At 37.3% G+C, this 17,870-nt stretch overlaps 1 protein-coding gene across 1 annotated transcript in view; it reads right to left on the bottom strand.

Moving 5' to 3' along the window:
- ARHGAP15 (Rho GTPase activating protein 15) overlaps nt 1-17,870 on the bottom strand; it is a 597,544-nt gene that overhangs the window by 502,139 nt on the left and 77,535 nt on the right. The window contains exon 4 of the mRNA XM_045782563.2: nt 5,686-5,747. Within this exon, the coding sequence (XP_045638519.1) occupies nt 5,686-5,747 (62 nt within the window). The remainder of the gene's footprint in view (nt 1-5,685; nt 5,748-17,870) is intronic.

The following is a 17,870-nucleotide window of genomic DNA, read 5'->3' as shown; positions in this document are numbered from 1 at the left end:
GGCAGAAAACTCTTTGCATTCTACAAAATGGACACCGGGTGGCAGCACATAATAACAGCAACTTTGTAACTGCTTCTCTGAAGACAGCTTGATGGAAAATCGTTCTTAAAAGATTCATTGCCATTATAAGACTTTGTTAGCTTGAGCTCAGGTTTCATACATTCGTTTGTTTTATATCCTATGCCCACCTCTCCTATGCCTCCCTTAGGTAATGATGGGTGGCCAACCAAAAGTCAGAGGAAAATACATATGAGACAACATCATAATATCGGACTTTCTTGGGGGACCTGCCTTTGTTATCTGATTTGATCACACTGGGTTTGACATGAGTCCCCACCGTGGTGGGAGTGAAAGTGATTTAGTCTAGTATCCCTGACTGATTGTCCATAAAATCCCTTGGTCACTCTTAAGTGTTCTTACTCATTCTCAAACTGCTAGGTTAGGAAATTATTTCTTCTCCCTCATACTCCAAGTCTCTTGTAAGTTGCCACTGCTAAAAGTGGGCCAAAGAGACACTGAAGTATAAATACACACATCTCTGTCAGTATTACAAGAAATGCAAAATCTTGGTATATTCAAAGAGTGATATATCAGATGTCGGAAATTATAACAGAGCATATGATGGAAACACTAAAACTAAAGCAAACTTTTAGAACTTAACTTCTGTATTCTGTACTATCCAAATCTTCCCTCCAGTCTTCACTACTGAGCGTAAAAGGAGAAAAAGACAATTCAGCCTGGAAGAATTTACTGGGAACCTGAGCAGAAAGTACTAAAGAAAAAATAAGTTCACATTAGCAGGGTACTTCGGCATCATGTTCTAAAGGAAGTCTCTTCTGAGAAACAATTGTTAAAAAAAAAAAAAGAAAAGAAAGAAAGAGAAAGAAAGAAAGAAAGAAAGAAGGAAAGAAAGAAAGAAAGAAAGAAAGAAAGAAAGAAAGAAAGAAAGAAAGAAAGAGAAAGAAAGAAAAAGAAAAACAAAGGTCTCACAGTTCCAGGCTCTGGGATGAAAATGGGCACTACTAGACAAACACTGCACTACCTTCACTCCTTTTCTTCCCATACCCCTCTTCTGCTCATCTTTTCACCCCCAAGTACTTTCCATGCCCCAAAGAGCAAAGCAGAGGGACAGCTAGATGTGATCAGAAGTGCAGAACCACAAGTGAGATGATGAAGGGCTAGGCATGAAGTCAAAGTGACAAGTGTATGTGGAGACATGGTGTCTACACTGTCAGGTGCCTTTTGTAAATGAAAGTATTGAAAATAGCTTTTCACTAGGGTCTCACAGAGCTTCAAAGGGGCTGGGGCTACTTCTTTTTGGGGATGGAAGTTCCAAAATGAAGGAATTCCAAAACTTCACCAGAGAAGTAAAACATATTTTCAATGTTAACAATTAAGAAAATTAAAGTTGAGTGATGAATGTATTCAGCTTTCAATCCTGTCTGTGTATCAGTGGTAATTTATAGAACACCATTTCAGGGGCACCTGGGTGGCTCGTTAAGCGTCTGCCTTCGGCTCAGGTCATGATCCCAGGGTCCTGGGATCGAGCCCCGTATCGGGCTCCATGCTCCGTGCTGGGAGCCTGCTTCTTCCTCTCCCACTCCCCCTGCTTGTGTTCCCTCTCTCACTGGCTGTCTCTCTCTCTCTCTCTCTCTGTCAAATAAATTAATTAATTAAATATTTTTTTTAAAAAAAGAACACCATTTCAAGACAAGGTTAAACTTATGGCCCTTTATGAATGTAAGATATAGCCAATGAGTTCTCCTTCCTTTTACCCACTCTTGTTCATATTCAGAGAGAGAGGTCAAAGTCTTCTTAGAAAGAGAGAGAAAAACATATAAAAGAGGGAAGTTAACAAAAAGGAAAAGGAGAAGAAGGAAGGAAAATAAAAACACAATGCATGACGGGGATAAGATTTCATGGAGTTTTTAACAGAAAACTTTATAGAGAGTAATAAAATAATGTTTGCTAAGTGATAATTGAAGCCCTTAGTACTGTTAATGGTATGAAATAACAAGACAGTTTTTGCTTCCTGGCCCTAAGAGGCTTCTAACAAGAGAGAAAAACCTAACCTACTTTAAACAGAAGACGGGGCTAAAATCTGGTACTAACTATACATATGGTAAGGTTTGGGAGAAAGGAGAGGTTAATACCAGTGATCAATTTTCTTCATTTGTAAATTTGAAAGTAAAATAATAATAGAGCTTATCTTAGAGTATCATTTCAGTATTACTGGTGAAGCATTTTGCTAAGTACTTGACAGAGTAAGCATCTAGTAATGCTGTTTATTAACACATTAAAATGTATAACAGATATAAAGTACCTTGATGAGTGGGCAAAAGGCAATCAAAAGACATTTATATTAGAAATACAAACTATAGCAATCATGGTATACTATTTAATAGTTACTAAATTTTCAACGGGATAAAAACTATACAATTTTTTAAGGTTATGATTAAACTGACCACTTTGTTGCTAGCTACAAAAACACACCGACTCTTTGGACAAGCATTATGGCAATACGTAACATTAAAAAATGGTTATGTGATTTAATCAGGTATTCCGGGCTTCGCATTTATCTTAAAAAATAAAAGAAACATTGACAAAGAACAGGAGTTTTGCTGCAATTATACTTATTTTAGTATAAGACTGGAATCATCTTAAAATTCAAACAAAAGAGGAGTGTGGGAATGGTTTGGTATATTACGGCATTACATCCACCCGGTGGGATATTATATGTTATGAAACAAGTGACTACATCTACAGTGTTCAATTCGTAAAGTGTTTATTAAAAAAAAGAACAAAGCAATAAAGAGTAAAATTACAGAACAATGTGGATCAAAGTTAGAGATTTTTGGTCATTGACTTGGAGGAGATATTGAAAAAGTCCGAAGTTGACAAAGTATCACTACCTCAATGATATTAGGAGTTCTTTCAAAAATAAAGTGAGGAGATCAACAGAAAATAGTTGAAGTTGATACCTAGGCAATTCTCCAAACGCAGAACTTGACTAACTCTAAACGGATGAGGCAATGCTCAACTGAAATGCCAATGAGAGGAAATAAAGATAAAGGCAACGTTGTAGTAACATTCTCTCACTATCAACTTGTAAAATTGAGAGTTATATAATACTGCGTGATGTGATGACGGCAGGACGAGCTCCCTTCTGCTTTGCAGGAGTGTGAACTCGGGTACTCATTCAGGAGGAAGTCTGACAGAAGCACTCAATGGATTTATAAATATGTGTATCTTATCACCAAGCAATCCTTCACTCCTGGGTATATGCCCCAAAGACAATACCTAACGGGTGCGTAAGGAGAGATATATATGTGGCTTATTGCAGGGTTCTTTGGGGGGATGGAAGGAGTTAGGGACACTTTAGGGGTCCACTGATGAGAGATTAAGTAAAATCTGGTGTATGTACACAGTGGCAAAATGGGCAGCAGTTGGAAGAAGTGAATTCATTTTAAATATATAGATACAGATCCATGTCCAAACACTAACACTGAATAAAAGTAATAAGAAACAGAAGGAAGTATATAACACAAAAGGCTTATGCAATTTAGGACACATTCACATACTCACAACTACACACTATTTACTAGAATGCCACACATATAACCACATGAGAATAGGGAGAGTGGATTTGATGAACGTACATTCTACAGGGGATTGACATGAGAATTGGAGACTGAGGATAAAATAAAACCAGAATGATGATAATACAAAGCCAACACTGAACAGTAAAATCAACTCAATTCTGTGCACCTGATGTTAAAAAAAAAAGGAAACTAAAATGTATATAGCTTTAAATGAAAAAAAGCTGAAAGAATGCATAATTGTAGGCAAACTGATTGAAATAACAATAAAACAGAGTACAAACTAATGTTTATATGAATTTAAACTAGAGCACAAAAATGATTTGCAAACTGATTAAAGTAACAACAAATGAAACAAATACAAAATGGTATACACACTGATTGAAACTGCCTGAAAATGTATTCATGTGAGTGAGTTGGGGAAAGGGCCTTGTTCTGTTCTTTTTTTTTTTTTTTCCTTGACATCACCCTCCAGGAAAAAATTTTATAAGGATGGTTTACAGGCAAAACCGGGGCATCATCTTTATTTTCTGGGATTCCTTTCAGTATCTCCTCCTCTTTCATGCATGAGGCTTTCCTTTCAGCTCTCACCTTCTCTCCCCTACCAAGCCCCAGTGAGAGCTGAAGTGGTAACTCAGACAGGTCCTTGGGTCTTTTTCTGTCCCTCTTTACACTTTGTCAGCACGTAACTGGTAAGGTAAGAGAGGGTCTTGACTTATTCATCTTGGGAAGAGTCATTTCTACACCGTCAGCACTACTCCCTAGAGCTGGTGTAATTGGGAATGAGGTCCAAGGAAAAGGAGGACACTAGGCTGAGTTAGCCAAAGTCAAAACACCCTGTTGCTCTTTCAGAGCCCAACTCCTTAAGTCAGATTATCCACTGAGGTGGGGACCAGTCCAGTCTCTTAAAGCAGCTTTGCATTTGACCTTCCGTCCTATTCATGTCTCTCCTAGACCCTTCAAGGGAGTGTGGCTGCAAGGTTACTACACAGAAACAGTGTAGAAGGGGGTTCAAGGCCCTGTTTACTATCCCAGAATAAAACACAATATAAGCCAAAAATAGAGTTCGTTCTAAATTAAAATAGCTCTTTTAAGCAGCAGAATTATGGATGTTGTTGTCTCCAGTTTTACTTCTTTTAAATAAATATATACATACTCCATTACAGGCAGCAAACAAAAGCATACTTTATGGTCTACTGTTGGCAAGAGTGCCATTCCAGTAATGAATTGCATTATACAATTAACAAGTGTCCCATTGTATCGCTAATTAGTACATTCATCCTTTATGATTTTAACTGTTAATAATACAGTCATAAGTAAATGCCTTGTCTCCCAATTTGAGTACCTTATACATATCTTTGTAGCTTGCATATCACCTAGCACAAAGCTAAGTACATAATAGTATGTATATGAGAAATAGGAAACATTCTAAAATGGAAATGATTATTTCTAAATATCCCAAATCATAGAGAATGTCTAGCATCTTTCTCTACATTTCTATCAACCTCATTTTTTCTTTTGAGGTTTTTTCTTGGTGCTGTTGCATGGGGAATTTTTATTTTCTTTTCTAATTTCTCTTACCGACTCTGTGTTCATTTCAACTCCAAATGTGACAATATTCAACCTTCTATCTGACGGATGATTTTATTTTCCTTTTGTTTTTCTCAAATTATTTTTATCTGAGCAGCAAATGTATTTCAAACCCCCCAATCTTCAAAAATTATGTTCTTAACGTATTGTAGGGAGATCTTTATATACTGAAAAATGAGAGCACTCATCACTTAATCTGTTAATCTCAAAAATCAAGACCCATTATTTTATTTATTTGCATGTTTTTTTTTAAGATTTCAAGTTCCAGGGGGACAAGAAGCACTTCATTTAATATTATGTGCAACAATATAGAATGTAGTGCTTTATTGGAAAACTGTAATTATATTAAAAATAATGTGGATCATAGTGATAGCAGAGGGAAATATTCTAGTCTTATGCCATAGGGCCTTCCTTTCTAAACAGCACCAGTGACACAAGTCGAGGAGATGGAGAACTATCATAGTTATCTAAAAGTGAATTCAGGAACTTTTATTACCTTAGTTTCTTTCCACCATCTGCAATTTTAGCTTTCTGAAGATAACCTTCTTTTTCAACCATCTGCAAAAAGAATGCATATATTAAAGCTGTGACAAACCCCTATGCATTATTATTTTGAATGAACCTATGCTTTCCAACAGTCATTGCAGTGACGGAAGTTTCCAGTCATAGAACTTCATTAATAATGCATATATAGCTTATGGGAAGTGCCTGCAAGATCATAGTCATTACAAGCCGGTAAATTCCAAAAGAAAGATTACAAAGAGTAATGTGAATGATTCGTGAGACGGTGATACACCTTTACTCACTTTTCCTTCTGGGCATTGAAGTCACTTGCTTACAAAACTGATTAAAAATGGCAAAACAAAAACAAATTTAATGCCTTCCTTAATTTTACTGATCATCCTTAGAAAACTTCTTCCTTTTCACTTCCAATCCTCACCACCGCATGTATCTGCTGAGGCCAGGAAGTGGAAAGAATTCGGTGGAACCAAGTATCTGAACCAGTTGAACCATGGAAGGCATTTAAAAGAGTGACATTTCATGCATTTTGTTCAGTCACCAAGAAACACTGTTATCTTCTTCCATAATGTGGATTTGCTTCCTTTCTATTTGTATTTATTGGCTCTCATTGCTAATACAACGGCAAGTTTCTTAAAGGAGATTCAATAATTTATGATAACTTTACAGAGGTTTAGGTGGAGTTCTAGGGTAAATAAGTGTACAATGCAAATTGTGATGAGTTGACTCCCAGCAAAGGCTTTAATAGGCGTTTTGATTTCTGAGCACCCTATTGCCACTTTCCCTGTCTTTCCCACATACCCTTATCTCAAGTCCTTACCCTGTGTTCCATCTTTTCACTATGGATGAATTGCCCTTCAACCTTCTTCCCTGCGTAAATGCTAAAAGTTTTTAGAAGTCATATGCCTAAGGCCAAGGACCACAGTCCCTCAATGGCACACTATATGCTTTCCCCTGATGGTAATACTCCACCCCACCATGTCTCCAACCCATAAACTCCTAAATACATTAAATCTACTTTAAAATGAAATTTGTCTGTCTATTGTTAGAGGGTCCTTCCAAGATTCCTCTGCAATCCCCTTTAGGTGCCCCTATCCCAAATCCCCATTTTTATTCTGCCATTACCACTAGCATAGCACTTATTTGGTCATATTGTAATTGTCCATTTACAGTAGTGCCCCCTTATCTGAAGAAGATACCGAGACCTCAAAACCCCCAGTGGATGCCCCAAACCGTCTGTAGTACCAAATCATATATATGCCATGTTCTTTCCTATACATACATACCTGAGATAAAATTTAATTTATAAATTAGACACAGTAAGAGATTAATAACAATAGCTAATAATAAAATGAAATAATTATTATAACAATATATTATAATAAAAGTTAGGTGAATTTGGTCTCTATCTTTCAAAATATCCTATTGTACTATACTGACCCTTCTTCTTGTGATGATGCGAGATGATAAAATGCCTACATGAGGAGATGAAGTGAGATGAATGGTGTAGACATTGTGGCATAGCATTAGGCTACTATTGACCTTCCGATGAGATGTTGGAAGGAGGATCATCTACTTCCGGACTGGATGGACCATGAAACCATGGAAAGCCAAGTCGTGGATGGGGGGGGGGGACTACTGCATGTGGTTGTACCTGCACCTGTGCTGTGATTCTACCTTTCACACCCAGAGTCCCAGCACCTACAGTACTTGCTGACACCAATAATCATAATTATAAATATTGTTTAAACAAATTAGGGGATTCATGAGTGACTATTTTAATGTGTTTAAAAATCTTTATAGAAAACTGAAAAAGCCAAAAAATCAATCTGCATATGACAGGTGAAAGGAAGAGATATTTGGGGTAAATGAGTTGTCCCAAACCACTAAGATTTCACCAGTTAATGAATTAGCTATTTACAAGACTCACTCTGATGTAGGTGAGATCTTTTCTGGCTTGTTCATTATTATATTCCTAATACATAGCACAGTATTTGCCTTTTAAAATCTATTTGATGAACACATTTTTAGTAAATAATGATGAAGATACTAATAATGATTCATAGCAAAGTTTTTTCACATATCTACATTTCTAGAAAATTTCTTCCACTTCAGCATGTTCTCTACAGTCTAAAAGTCTACAGAGGTTTCTTGGGTAATTTTTAGAATCATGATGTTCAATGGTGCATTTTTTGTACTTGGATGCATCTATTTGTTTTTCCCACCTTTCATTCTATATATATTGTCCTTTTTTTCTCAGTGCCAGAAAATTTTGTTTGTCTAACCCCTGAAACCCATATAAGTTCAGTGTTTACTTCTGGGCATTACTGGTTTCTACAAATGTTTGAAAGAAAGATGTTTTCAGTAGCAATTAGCATCACAGAGATGGTCCCTTCTAAGTAATGTATATTGAGAAATTCTGTTGTGTAACCGTAGACAGAATTCATTGTTTTATTAAAGCTTTCTCTTGATGACAATAAAATAGTTACCAAAAGTCTGAATTTATCTATCAAAAAGCTACAAAGCTTCTCAACCCATCATAAAAATCAATGCATACATTCTTAATTAAGAATATTGCCTTCCCCCCACTCCCCAAAAAATTCACTAAAAGACCACTGGGTGGATATGTAGTGCCCAGAATGTATTATTGATGGACACTTCTTTAAAAAGGGAAGAGAAATTCAAAAGGAAAAAATTAATACTCTTTCGGGGAGAAATCAACACAAACAGGCTTGAGATACATACTTCAAAATTTTCTCTCCTTGAATATATAAGAAATGTTTCTCCAGACACTCCTGGGCCTTTTCAGGATATTGAGATTGAGGCCAGGGGCTGGATTCCTCAGGTTAAGTTTCTATCAGTGTGACATCATTGTCATCAAATTGGCTGAGCCATTTCCCATGGTCTTGGGTCAGTCCAATAGAGTTTCCAGCCATGGACACAGGAAGGCCCCAGAAAATGGAAGAGATGAATAGCAAGTTAGTTTTCTTCTCCTATATCACCTTCCAAATTCCAAGCTGCTTTTCAGGTCACTAGAAGTAGCTAATAATCCTCCTATTATGTACTCTTTCTATACTAACTACTACCATACAGGTGTTTACATACCTACATGTACTGACATGTACTTATACACATGTACAATCATTCTGCATGTGTTCCCATTTCTGGGATCAGATGTTCATTTCTCTCAATTGCCTCTTCTATACTTCATGTACACTCATTCACTCTTTCAACATATTTTCAATTAGTAACATCCCCTTTCCCTTAAATACCAGCTGCTCTGCTCACAATGGGGCTGCAAAGATTAGGACCCTCTTAATCTTATTGGAGCTTATAGGCTTGTGAGCTTACATTCAAAATACTCGTGTTCCTCTCTTTTGAGGACTGGATGCCATACTCCCCTCTAGTCATCTCAGCAACTCAGACTAGCTTCTGCCCTGGAATAGAAAATTCTAACCAGTCTTCCTACACTGAAGCAGTGCATTTTTAAGTCTCCTGCTGGCAAGCAACAGTTCCATGAGGTAGATTTAATTACTTTATTATTTCTTGTCATGATGTTTCGAAATAACGCACCATGTTTCAGGCACTAGAAATAAGTTATTCTGGAAGGCTCGTAGGAGCTGAAAGAAGTATTAAAACAAGCAGAAGATTGTTATGTATTTTGTTTGTAGATTTATATATGGTTCCATATTAATTATTCAAATTATTCCTACTCTATGTTAATTGCATGGTATGAAGAGATGATAATCTTTAAATTACAGTTGAGTATGCTGGTCATCTGGGGCTTAGATAGTCTTATCTCTAGTAATTTACAAAATTATGTATAGATTTATGCCTAAGTTTAGGATACTATATGCCAAGTTCCAGGCCAACTCAAAGTTCTTTAAAGTACAGGCATTCCCTGAACTTTGTATACTTAAGAAATGTCAACCAATCTTTAGATGCTGAATCTGGCTTCTTGAGCTATTTGTTCAATGTCCCTTAGAAGCCCTATTTAATGTTAAGTGGCAGGAAAGATCAGCAATTTGTCCAGATTGGATGCCAGCCAGTCTGCTAGCACTGAAGAAGTACTTAGCAGACACAACTGTGCTAAGATATGGATGAGAAGAATGAATGGCAGTGGGAGACCCAGATAGCACCTGTTTATCAACCTAAGTAGGAGGCTATAGACAGAAGACAACCTTTGATTAATGGTAACAATCGTAGAAGAAAGACCAGCCTGTCACCGTAAGTACAGACACCACAATTTATTATGTGAATTTATTATGTGAACAACTTCATGTTGTTCTCAGATAAAAGAAGTCGAATCGAAAAGAACAGGCTTTCATTTACACCAGTCCACCACAAGAATTCTGTTAAAATGCATCTTTATGAATAGAAATAAACTGAATCCAAGATTTTCCCCAGATTTTGATGAGAAGGGATTGACCTTTTTTTTTTTTTTTTGAGAAGGGATTGATCTATAACACCAGAATCACACAGCCCTTATGCTTGACAATATTTGCTCTGTTGATGTATTTAAGTTATTGTTCTCTGCTCATTGTTCTGATTCTGTGTTCGTTGGCAACCCTCTGACTCCTAATTCAGCTCCTGAGGTCCTTCGATGTATAACATGGGTGACTTAAGTAGTCAGTATTAGTATATCTCCCATTATAAATTTATAAATCAGAGTTATTGTTTGTATATCAGCTTCTTACAAATTTCATTACTCTGAGGTAGTTCCAAGGGATCCTGATCATTGAGAAATGAAATCTTTCTGGATCCACAAAGCTGAGGGAGGCCCCATCCCTGAGCTGGAGTGAGCTTTCTAAAGTAGTGCTTCCCTGTGAATCTTTCTGTATGACTGACTGACCTTCCTCTATGAGAACTCTGCATCATCTCTTTATAACCACAACCCTGGGCCACTATCATTTTCAAACAGATGTAGCATTTAACTATTTTCGTATTTAATAGTAAGATACCTGCTATATTTTTTTCTGAACTTTTTATAGATCACAGTACTTTGTTGACAATCTTGTTTGTTTGGATGATTTCTACTAAAAAGCACACATCTGGTTATATCATTTTACCCCCAGATGCTGCTTCTCTTTCTTCTTCAATCCCTTCTTTACTTTCCACTATCCACAGAAATAGATATTTCTTCTATTGGTTTTATTTTTTAATTAATACTTTATTTTTTTAAGTGGTATTTATTTAAAGTGTACAACATGATGTTTTGATATGCATAGTGAAATGATTATTACTACAGTCAAGTTAATTAGCATATGATTTCCTCACATAGTTACCTTGTCAAATATTTCTTGTGGGGAGAGCACCTGAGATCTACTCTCTTAGCAAACTTCCAAGATACACTGCAATATTATTAACTATAATCACCGTGCTATATATATTCATTCTATATATCTCCATTGGCTTTCCTTCTTGTGACATTGTCTTCAGGTTGGATCACTCTCTTTTGTGGGACTCGTTGCCTACATTTTTCTTCTCAGTCTCCAGTGATTTCTATACTGGCTGTAGGTTTATTGCAATATCAGATTGGCTGACCATGTTTATGGACTTGCAGTGGACACAATCCATTAAGAATGGAAACAAAAGCGGAGGGGGAAAAATCACCTTAAAAATCCAGCTTATCTGTACATCATATAAAGCCCTAATTTAAAAAAAAAAATTAGATGCTTAATTTTAGAACTACTTTACATATCTCAAGAATGAAATAGGGTGTTTTGGCCTAACATAAATACATAGTTTACTGTGTATATACTTTTCAAGAGTGGTAAACCAAAATTCAAGTTGGATACAGTGATTACATGAAAAGGAGAGCAGAAGAAAAATGATTCTCTGTCACACATGAGCCGTGTCTGGGAAGAGCAACTAAGCCTTCTTAGAGAGGCTGGTCTTGATTTCAGGTCTCAGAGTTAGGCACGGTTTGCCCATTGCAACTTATTTACCCCCATTAGTATATATGTTGTGCAATGCTTTCACGGACATTCTGCCCCTCTCACTTTCTCAGAGGATGAGAGAACATGTTGGGCTTTGGGGTTCTGCTGAACGTCTCGAACCGTTTTTCAAATGCTGGGTTTGGCAAAGCACATGTTATGTGTTGCCAAGTGCTTTTCCCCATCATTTTAAACCCCTGTGTATTTCAAGGGAAATTTTACCCTCATGTCTCTGATTTATTTACCCCTAACTCATCAAAATATCATCTTGAAAAAGCTGCTATTGGAGCTTTAAGCACTCCCGTGGCTTTTTTCCTAAGCTTTTCATCTTGTAACCAGTTGTTTCATTTGGCTTCCACCAAACAAGTCCAGGTTCTGCTTGGGAAACTCGCTGATGAGGGGACGTCTCTGTGTCTCCAGAGTTTTCTTCAGTCTTCTGGAGGCTTTTCTTGTATCCCACCTCTCCTTCCTCATCCTCAATTTCTTTCTTCTTCCCTAAATTATATTTCTTTTTGTCCTTGATTTAAATATGTTGCTCTTTCTTTGACTGTCATTGGAATTCAGAAAGGAATGGCCTTCCCGGTTCCTGTCTGGGCAATTTATTAGCGTAATTCAATTGTTTTGTTTTAACCTAATTTTGGTCTAGGCAGTAAGGAAGAAAGCATTGCTCAATGTTAATAGCCTTTGTTGTTGGTGGTGTGTGTGTGTGTTCTTTTTCTCTACTCTAGAGTTAAATGAAATTCATATGTGGATGGGAGATGTAATTGTAACCTGTTTCTGTCTTTTAACGGCTTCTAGTCCCCTTACCATCACCTCAAGACCCTTCATCATCTGAGCACTGCCTCCCTCTCCCTGCACCCCTTAACCCATTTCCCTCGTTCACTACATTCAAGCCAGTATGGCAGTCTCAAAGTTTTTTAGTTTTTCATTTTTTTTAAAGATTTTATTTATTTATTTGAGAGGAAGAGAGCACAGAGGGTGAGTGAGAGGGAGAAGCAGGCTCCTTGCTGAGCAAAGAGCCCAATGCGGGACTGGATCGCAGGACCCTGGGATCATGAGCTGAGATGAAAGCAGACACTCAACTGACTGAGCCACCCGGGCACCTCTGGCAGTCTTGTAGCTTTTTAAAATGGATTAACTTTGTTCTGACCTCCAGACCTTTGCACTTGTCCTATTCACAACCTCTTCTTCAAGTTCATTGTTTGACAAACTCTGTGTATCCTGCAATCTCAATTTAAATGCCCTTTTCAAAGAGTGCTTTTAGGACTCCTTAATCCAGGGTGGGTTAGCCCCTCTTTCATAGAAACTTATTTTTCTGCTGCCATGTTTTGTAATTTGCATTTAAAGAATGATGCTTTCCTTTACTTGTTTAATACTTCTCTCCATACCTAGATTGAAGGGGGAATGAAACCTCCTTAAGAAAAGGACATGACTATTTAGCATATCACTGCATACCCCAAACGTAGCATAGCACCGAGCACAGGGAAGTCCTCAACAAATACAGGAATTAATAAAGACACTTCTGTTGGAGGAAAGAAAGGGCACGGGAAACAATAACCAGGAGATGGTTTCTATTAGACTTATTAAATTATAGAACTTATTATTAACACACTACCAACTTGAAGGTCTAGGAGGATGTTATTTCAGAAAACCTAATTTTACCTTACTAAAGTCAAAATTTGAAAGCCTGAAGAGCTTTTGGAATTTTTTTTTCTGCAATTTAAGGAAAGCACAGCCTGATCAATACAATTATTCCCCCGAAGTGGCTATCCTTTGTTTTAAAATAAGAAAACACTGTATGCTTACAATGTCTTTCATCCTCAAAGCCCTCACAAGTATTAATTAATCCACAAAATGATATCTGGCTCCAAAAGGTAGAATCTGAGACTTAAGGTTTATCTGCAAAAGCCTGCTTTGCCCCCAAGCCATGGCAACTTCCTGAGCTCCATCCTACAAATCCTCCTAGCTCAGGAGGCAGCAGATGATTCTCTAAAACCTGCCACAGGCTTTTGACTCCTGCAGGGTTATCCATAGACTGTCTCATACTCTTTTGATAAAAATAAAGATGATAAAAATTTAGCGTGTTATAAACATGGTTATTTTTGTCGAGCATTTCTTTAAGGGAAAAAGGGAAAGTGCCCTGAAAATAATGAGGTATCATGAACAGTTACAACATGAAATATACAAGATTGGGAAACAAACGCATATTAGTATATTTGACGTTTTGTGTTTAAAATCTTTGCTGCATCACAGCATTTGTTAAGCAACCATACGGATTCTCAGAAAATAATTTAGATCTCTTGCACTGATAGCATATGGATTTGTATACCATGTGGCATGAATGACGTCACCTGTCAGTGAACTGGGTGGTTTCTGCCACGAGATTTGAGACTCCAGCTAGAAATGTATTTTTGCCAGTATTCAAAACAAATGTATTATGCTTCTGTTTAACCATGTTGATCATAATCCACTTCATTAAAGGGAGCACTGAGAGGTGAAGCCTGGCTACCGGAGAATGATAGCATCTATTGGCGCACCCACCATGACAGATTCCACTTTTGTAAAGTGAATCATTTTTCTCTAAGGGGGTAGATCTAATGAGATACTTTTGCCAGTTATGCTTAAAGCCAAGGCTTCTCATGATTTCTAGAAAACATTCAGGGGAGCTCTGAAATAAAGGAAATGAGATTTATATAGCAAAAAGTGTTGGACATAAATAAGCCCAAAAAGCCATTTGGTAAAAATAGTGAGTAATAACACCAACTTAAAGAATTTCATTATTTTCTAAAATGTTTTAATGTATACTATTGCATCTATAGTAGTTCATGCTGGTTGGTACTGCTAAGGGAAACCAGTGTGAGAACTTCTGGCTGACTCCAGAAGTGATAGTGGGAAGGAAGGGGAGTAGTGGAGATGAAAGTGAGGAACATACCAGATTTGTGGGAAGAAATATGTGTGTCTAGGTAAAAATAATATAAAGTTAGATTAGTCAGACACAAAAAAAACTTTATAGGTTTTGGAAAATGATTCAAGTCTTGGTGTGAATGGTAATGGATACTGAAAAGTTAAGCAGGGGGGTGCCTAGGTGGCTCAGTTGGTTAAGCAACAGACTCTTGATTTCAGTTCAGGTCATGATCTCAAGGTTGTGAGATCAAGTCCCTGTTGGGTTCTGCTCTGGGCGTGGATCCTGCTTGGAATTCTCTCTCTCCTCCTGCCCCCCACCCCAGCAGGTTTTAGAGAATCTCTCTTGTAGCGAACCTCTACAAATAGCAGGCCTATATTTATTAACATCTGAATCAACAATATCGTTTTAATACACCTTTCATATCTTATTATTAAATCAGTTGACAAACATTTTTTTTCTGAACAAGCCCTAGTGTCAAAAGCAATGTAAGGGGAAGTATGATATAATAAAGAAAATACAAGTCATGACCTGCTAACTTCAAAGCATTTACAGTGTAGCCGTGGAACAAGTCCATTACCCATGAACTGAGGTGAACAACACAAAAGAGTGCTGAGATGAAGAAACTAATTGTCACAGAAAATCGAAGTGTTATCAGGGTAAGAGCCATGTCTTAATCATGTTACCATCCCTAGCCTGAGGTGTGTATTTGGGAATAGATAACAAATAGATAAATCAGAGAACATGAAAGAAGTCTATAGACTTGATGTTATAGAGAATAAGAAGCTGTTGAGTGCTTTGACAAGGAAAATGAAGTAATGAAGTTACCGTTTCCAGAAGACTGGAAAGGAATTGCTATACAAGATCAGTGGGAGGAGCAGAGTGGAGTCCAGGGGAGGGGTGGGGGCTGCCATCAGAAGCATTTGAAGGCCTGGGCAAGGATGTATGTATAACCATAAAGAAAAATGTGGGCACCACACCCATTGCAGAGAAACTACTCTGGAAAATGGTGACTTGTTTGATGGGGAGTAGATAAAATAAAGGATAGAAGAAAATGCATTTTAAGCCTGGATACATGCTTGCTACTAGTAAAGAGAGGTTTGATGGAAAGGGAAACCAGTTTGGGAACAAGGTGATGATGGGTTCAATCTGGGAGAATTCACTTCTGAGATGACAAGAAGACACGTAGAACAAATGACTGGCTAGCACTTCAAGATATAGGATGAGATAATGCAGAGAAAGTACACAAGTATAGATCTGTGTATTACAAACTTGCAAGTAAAAACAAAAGCCATTACCTGTTCCATTTGTACATTAATTTAACACACATTTACTGAGTTCTTACTATGTTCTAGCAAGGGTTATAATCATGAGAATGGAATTATGAATGTAGGAGACAGTACCCCTGCTCTCACAGAACATTCTAATGAAATAACAAACAAATAAAAAGAAATTGTATAGTATGCCCCATGGTGGTAAGCTCCATAGGGAAAGTTAAATTAGGATAAGAGAAAAGGAGTATGAATGGAAATGGTGGGTTTTCTTATTTGTTTATTTGTTTTTAGGGAGATTAGGAAAGACCTATCTTAAAAGGTGATATTTGAACAGAGGTTCAAAGCAAATGAAGGAATGAGACTTACAAATTTCTGGGCAAAAAATGAAGTTTTTTGTACCAGGCAGAGGAAAGAGCATGTATAATGGCCCTGTAAGAGAAGTAAGGAGGTCAGCTTGGCAGGAGCAGAATGAGCCTGGAGGAGAAGGGAAAAGGTGAGGCCAGAGAGATAGCTGATAGCTGTAAGATCTGGTAAGGTGAACCCTGCACACTTGTCAGCCTTTACCCTGGGAGATCCTGGAGGCCAGAGAGGAAATGGAATCAAGGAGTGACATGACCTAACTTACATTTTAACAAGATCACTCTGTTGTTTTGCAAACAAAAAGTAGAAAGTGAGGGTGAAAGCAGCGTATCAGTTGGAGGCAACTGCAGTAAATCAGGTAGAGATGACAGAGCATAAAAGTAGTGAGAAGGAACTGATTCTGGATGTCTTCTGAAGATAGAGCAAACATTTTAACAGACGTTTAAGTTTATGTTGTGAGAAAAAATGACCTTAAGAGTTTTGACAGAAAAACCCAGAAGAATGGAGTTAGCATCTAGTGAAATGGAGAAGATTGAAAGAAGCAAGTTTGGGAGAAAATCAGGATCAGTTTGGGGTATGTTAAGTTTGAGACGTATGTTAGACATATAAGTGAATATGCCACAACATACAGTACTGGAGTTTAGAGCAGTGGTTCAGGCTGGAGCAGTGGTTAGTGTAACATAACACCTAAAACCAGAGCACTGAGCGATACGCTGTAGGGAAAAAATATAAAGAGAAAGAAGAAAAGTTAAATTGAGCTATAAGATGAAGATGAACCAGCAAAGGTAATGAAAAATGGGTGGCTATTTAATTCACTGAAGATCCATGAGAAAGTGGTTTACTCACGGTAGTCATATGAGGAAAGTGTTTCACAGAGAGTTATCAATTGGGTTAAATTATGAGGTCTAATGAGAAAACTGAGACTTTACCAATGGATTTAGCAGTATAGAAGCAATTGATGACCTCAATAGGTGATTAATGTTTGAGATAAAAGCCTAAATGGAGTTGGTTCAAGAGATAAAGGAGGGGAGATATTGACAACAATAAAGGTAGATAATCCTCCTAAGGAATTTTTAGTCTAAAACAAAGAAAGTAATGGAGCAATGGCCAGAGTGGAGATGGGGGATCTAGAACATGTAAAATGAAAGAAAATAAGGGAATTGAACTAGAAAAATAAATATGTTTTGGTGTTGAGGACGAGAAAGCCCAAAGGTAATAGAGATGGAATAGCAGGGGAAAGATAGGAATAAAGTCATCTCAATGCAGTGTCCTATAAGCCAATGGAACTGGAAGCATGTTGGCCAATGTGAAATCCAGCAGGAAGGATAAGCATGGAGAAAAGGGGTGTTATGTTTCTCAAAAAGGAGTCATTAATAGAAAGAAGTGTCAGAACATATCAGGAAAGTTGGGCTTATATATTTTTAAAATATCTCTAATACTTCATCGATGTCATTTACAATGTTTTGGGCACTTTTCTAGTAATTAGGATACAACAATAAACAAAAATGGAAACAAAAAATCCCCGCTTTAGTGGTTTAGAACCTACTGGTAAGGGATTAATTTCTCCCTCTCTCTCTCTCTCTTTTTAAGATTTATTCATTTATTTTAGAAAGAGAGAGAGCATGAGCCCTCAGGAGGCACACAGGGAGAGGGAGAGAGAAACTCAAGCAGACTCCACACTGAGTGTGAA

The sequence above is a fragment of the Ursus americanus genome, chromosome 1, assembly GCF_024610735.1.
Source record: "Ursus americanus isolate L20-20 chromosome 1, mUrsAme1.1.p, whole genome shotgun sequence".
In the NCBI taxonomy this organism is placed as follows: domain Eukaryota; kingdom Metazoa; phylum Chordata; class Mammalia; order Carnivora; family Ursidae; genus Ursus; species Ursus americanus.
This window is presented reverse-complemented; position numbering and strand designations above follow the sequence as displayed.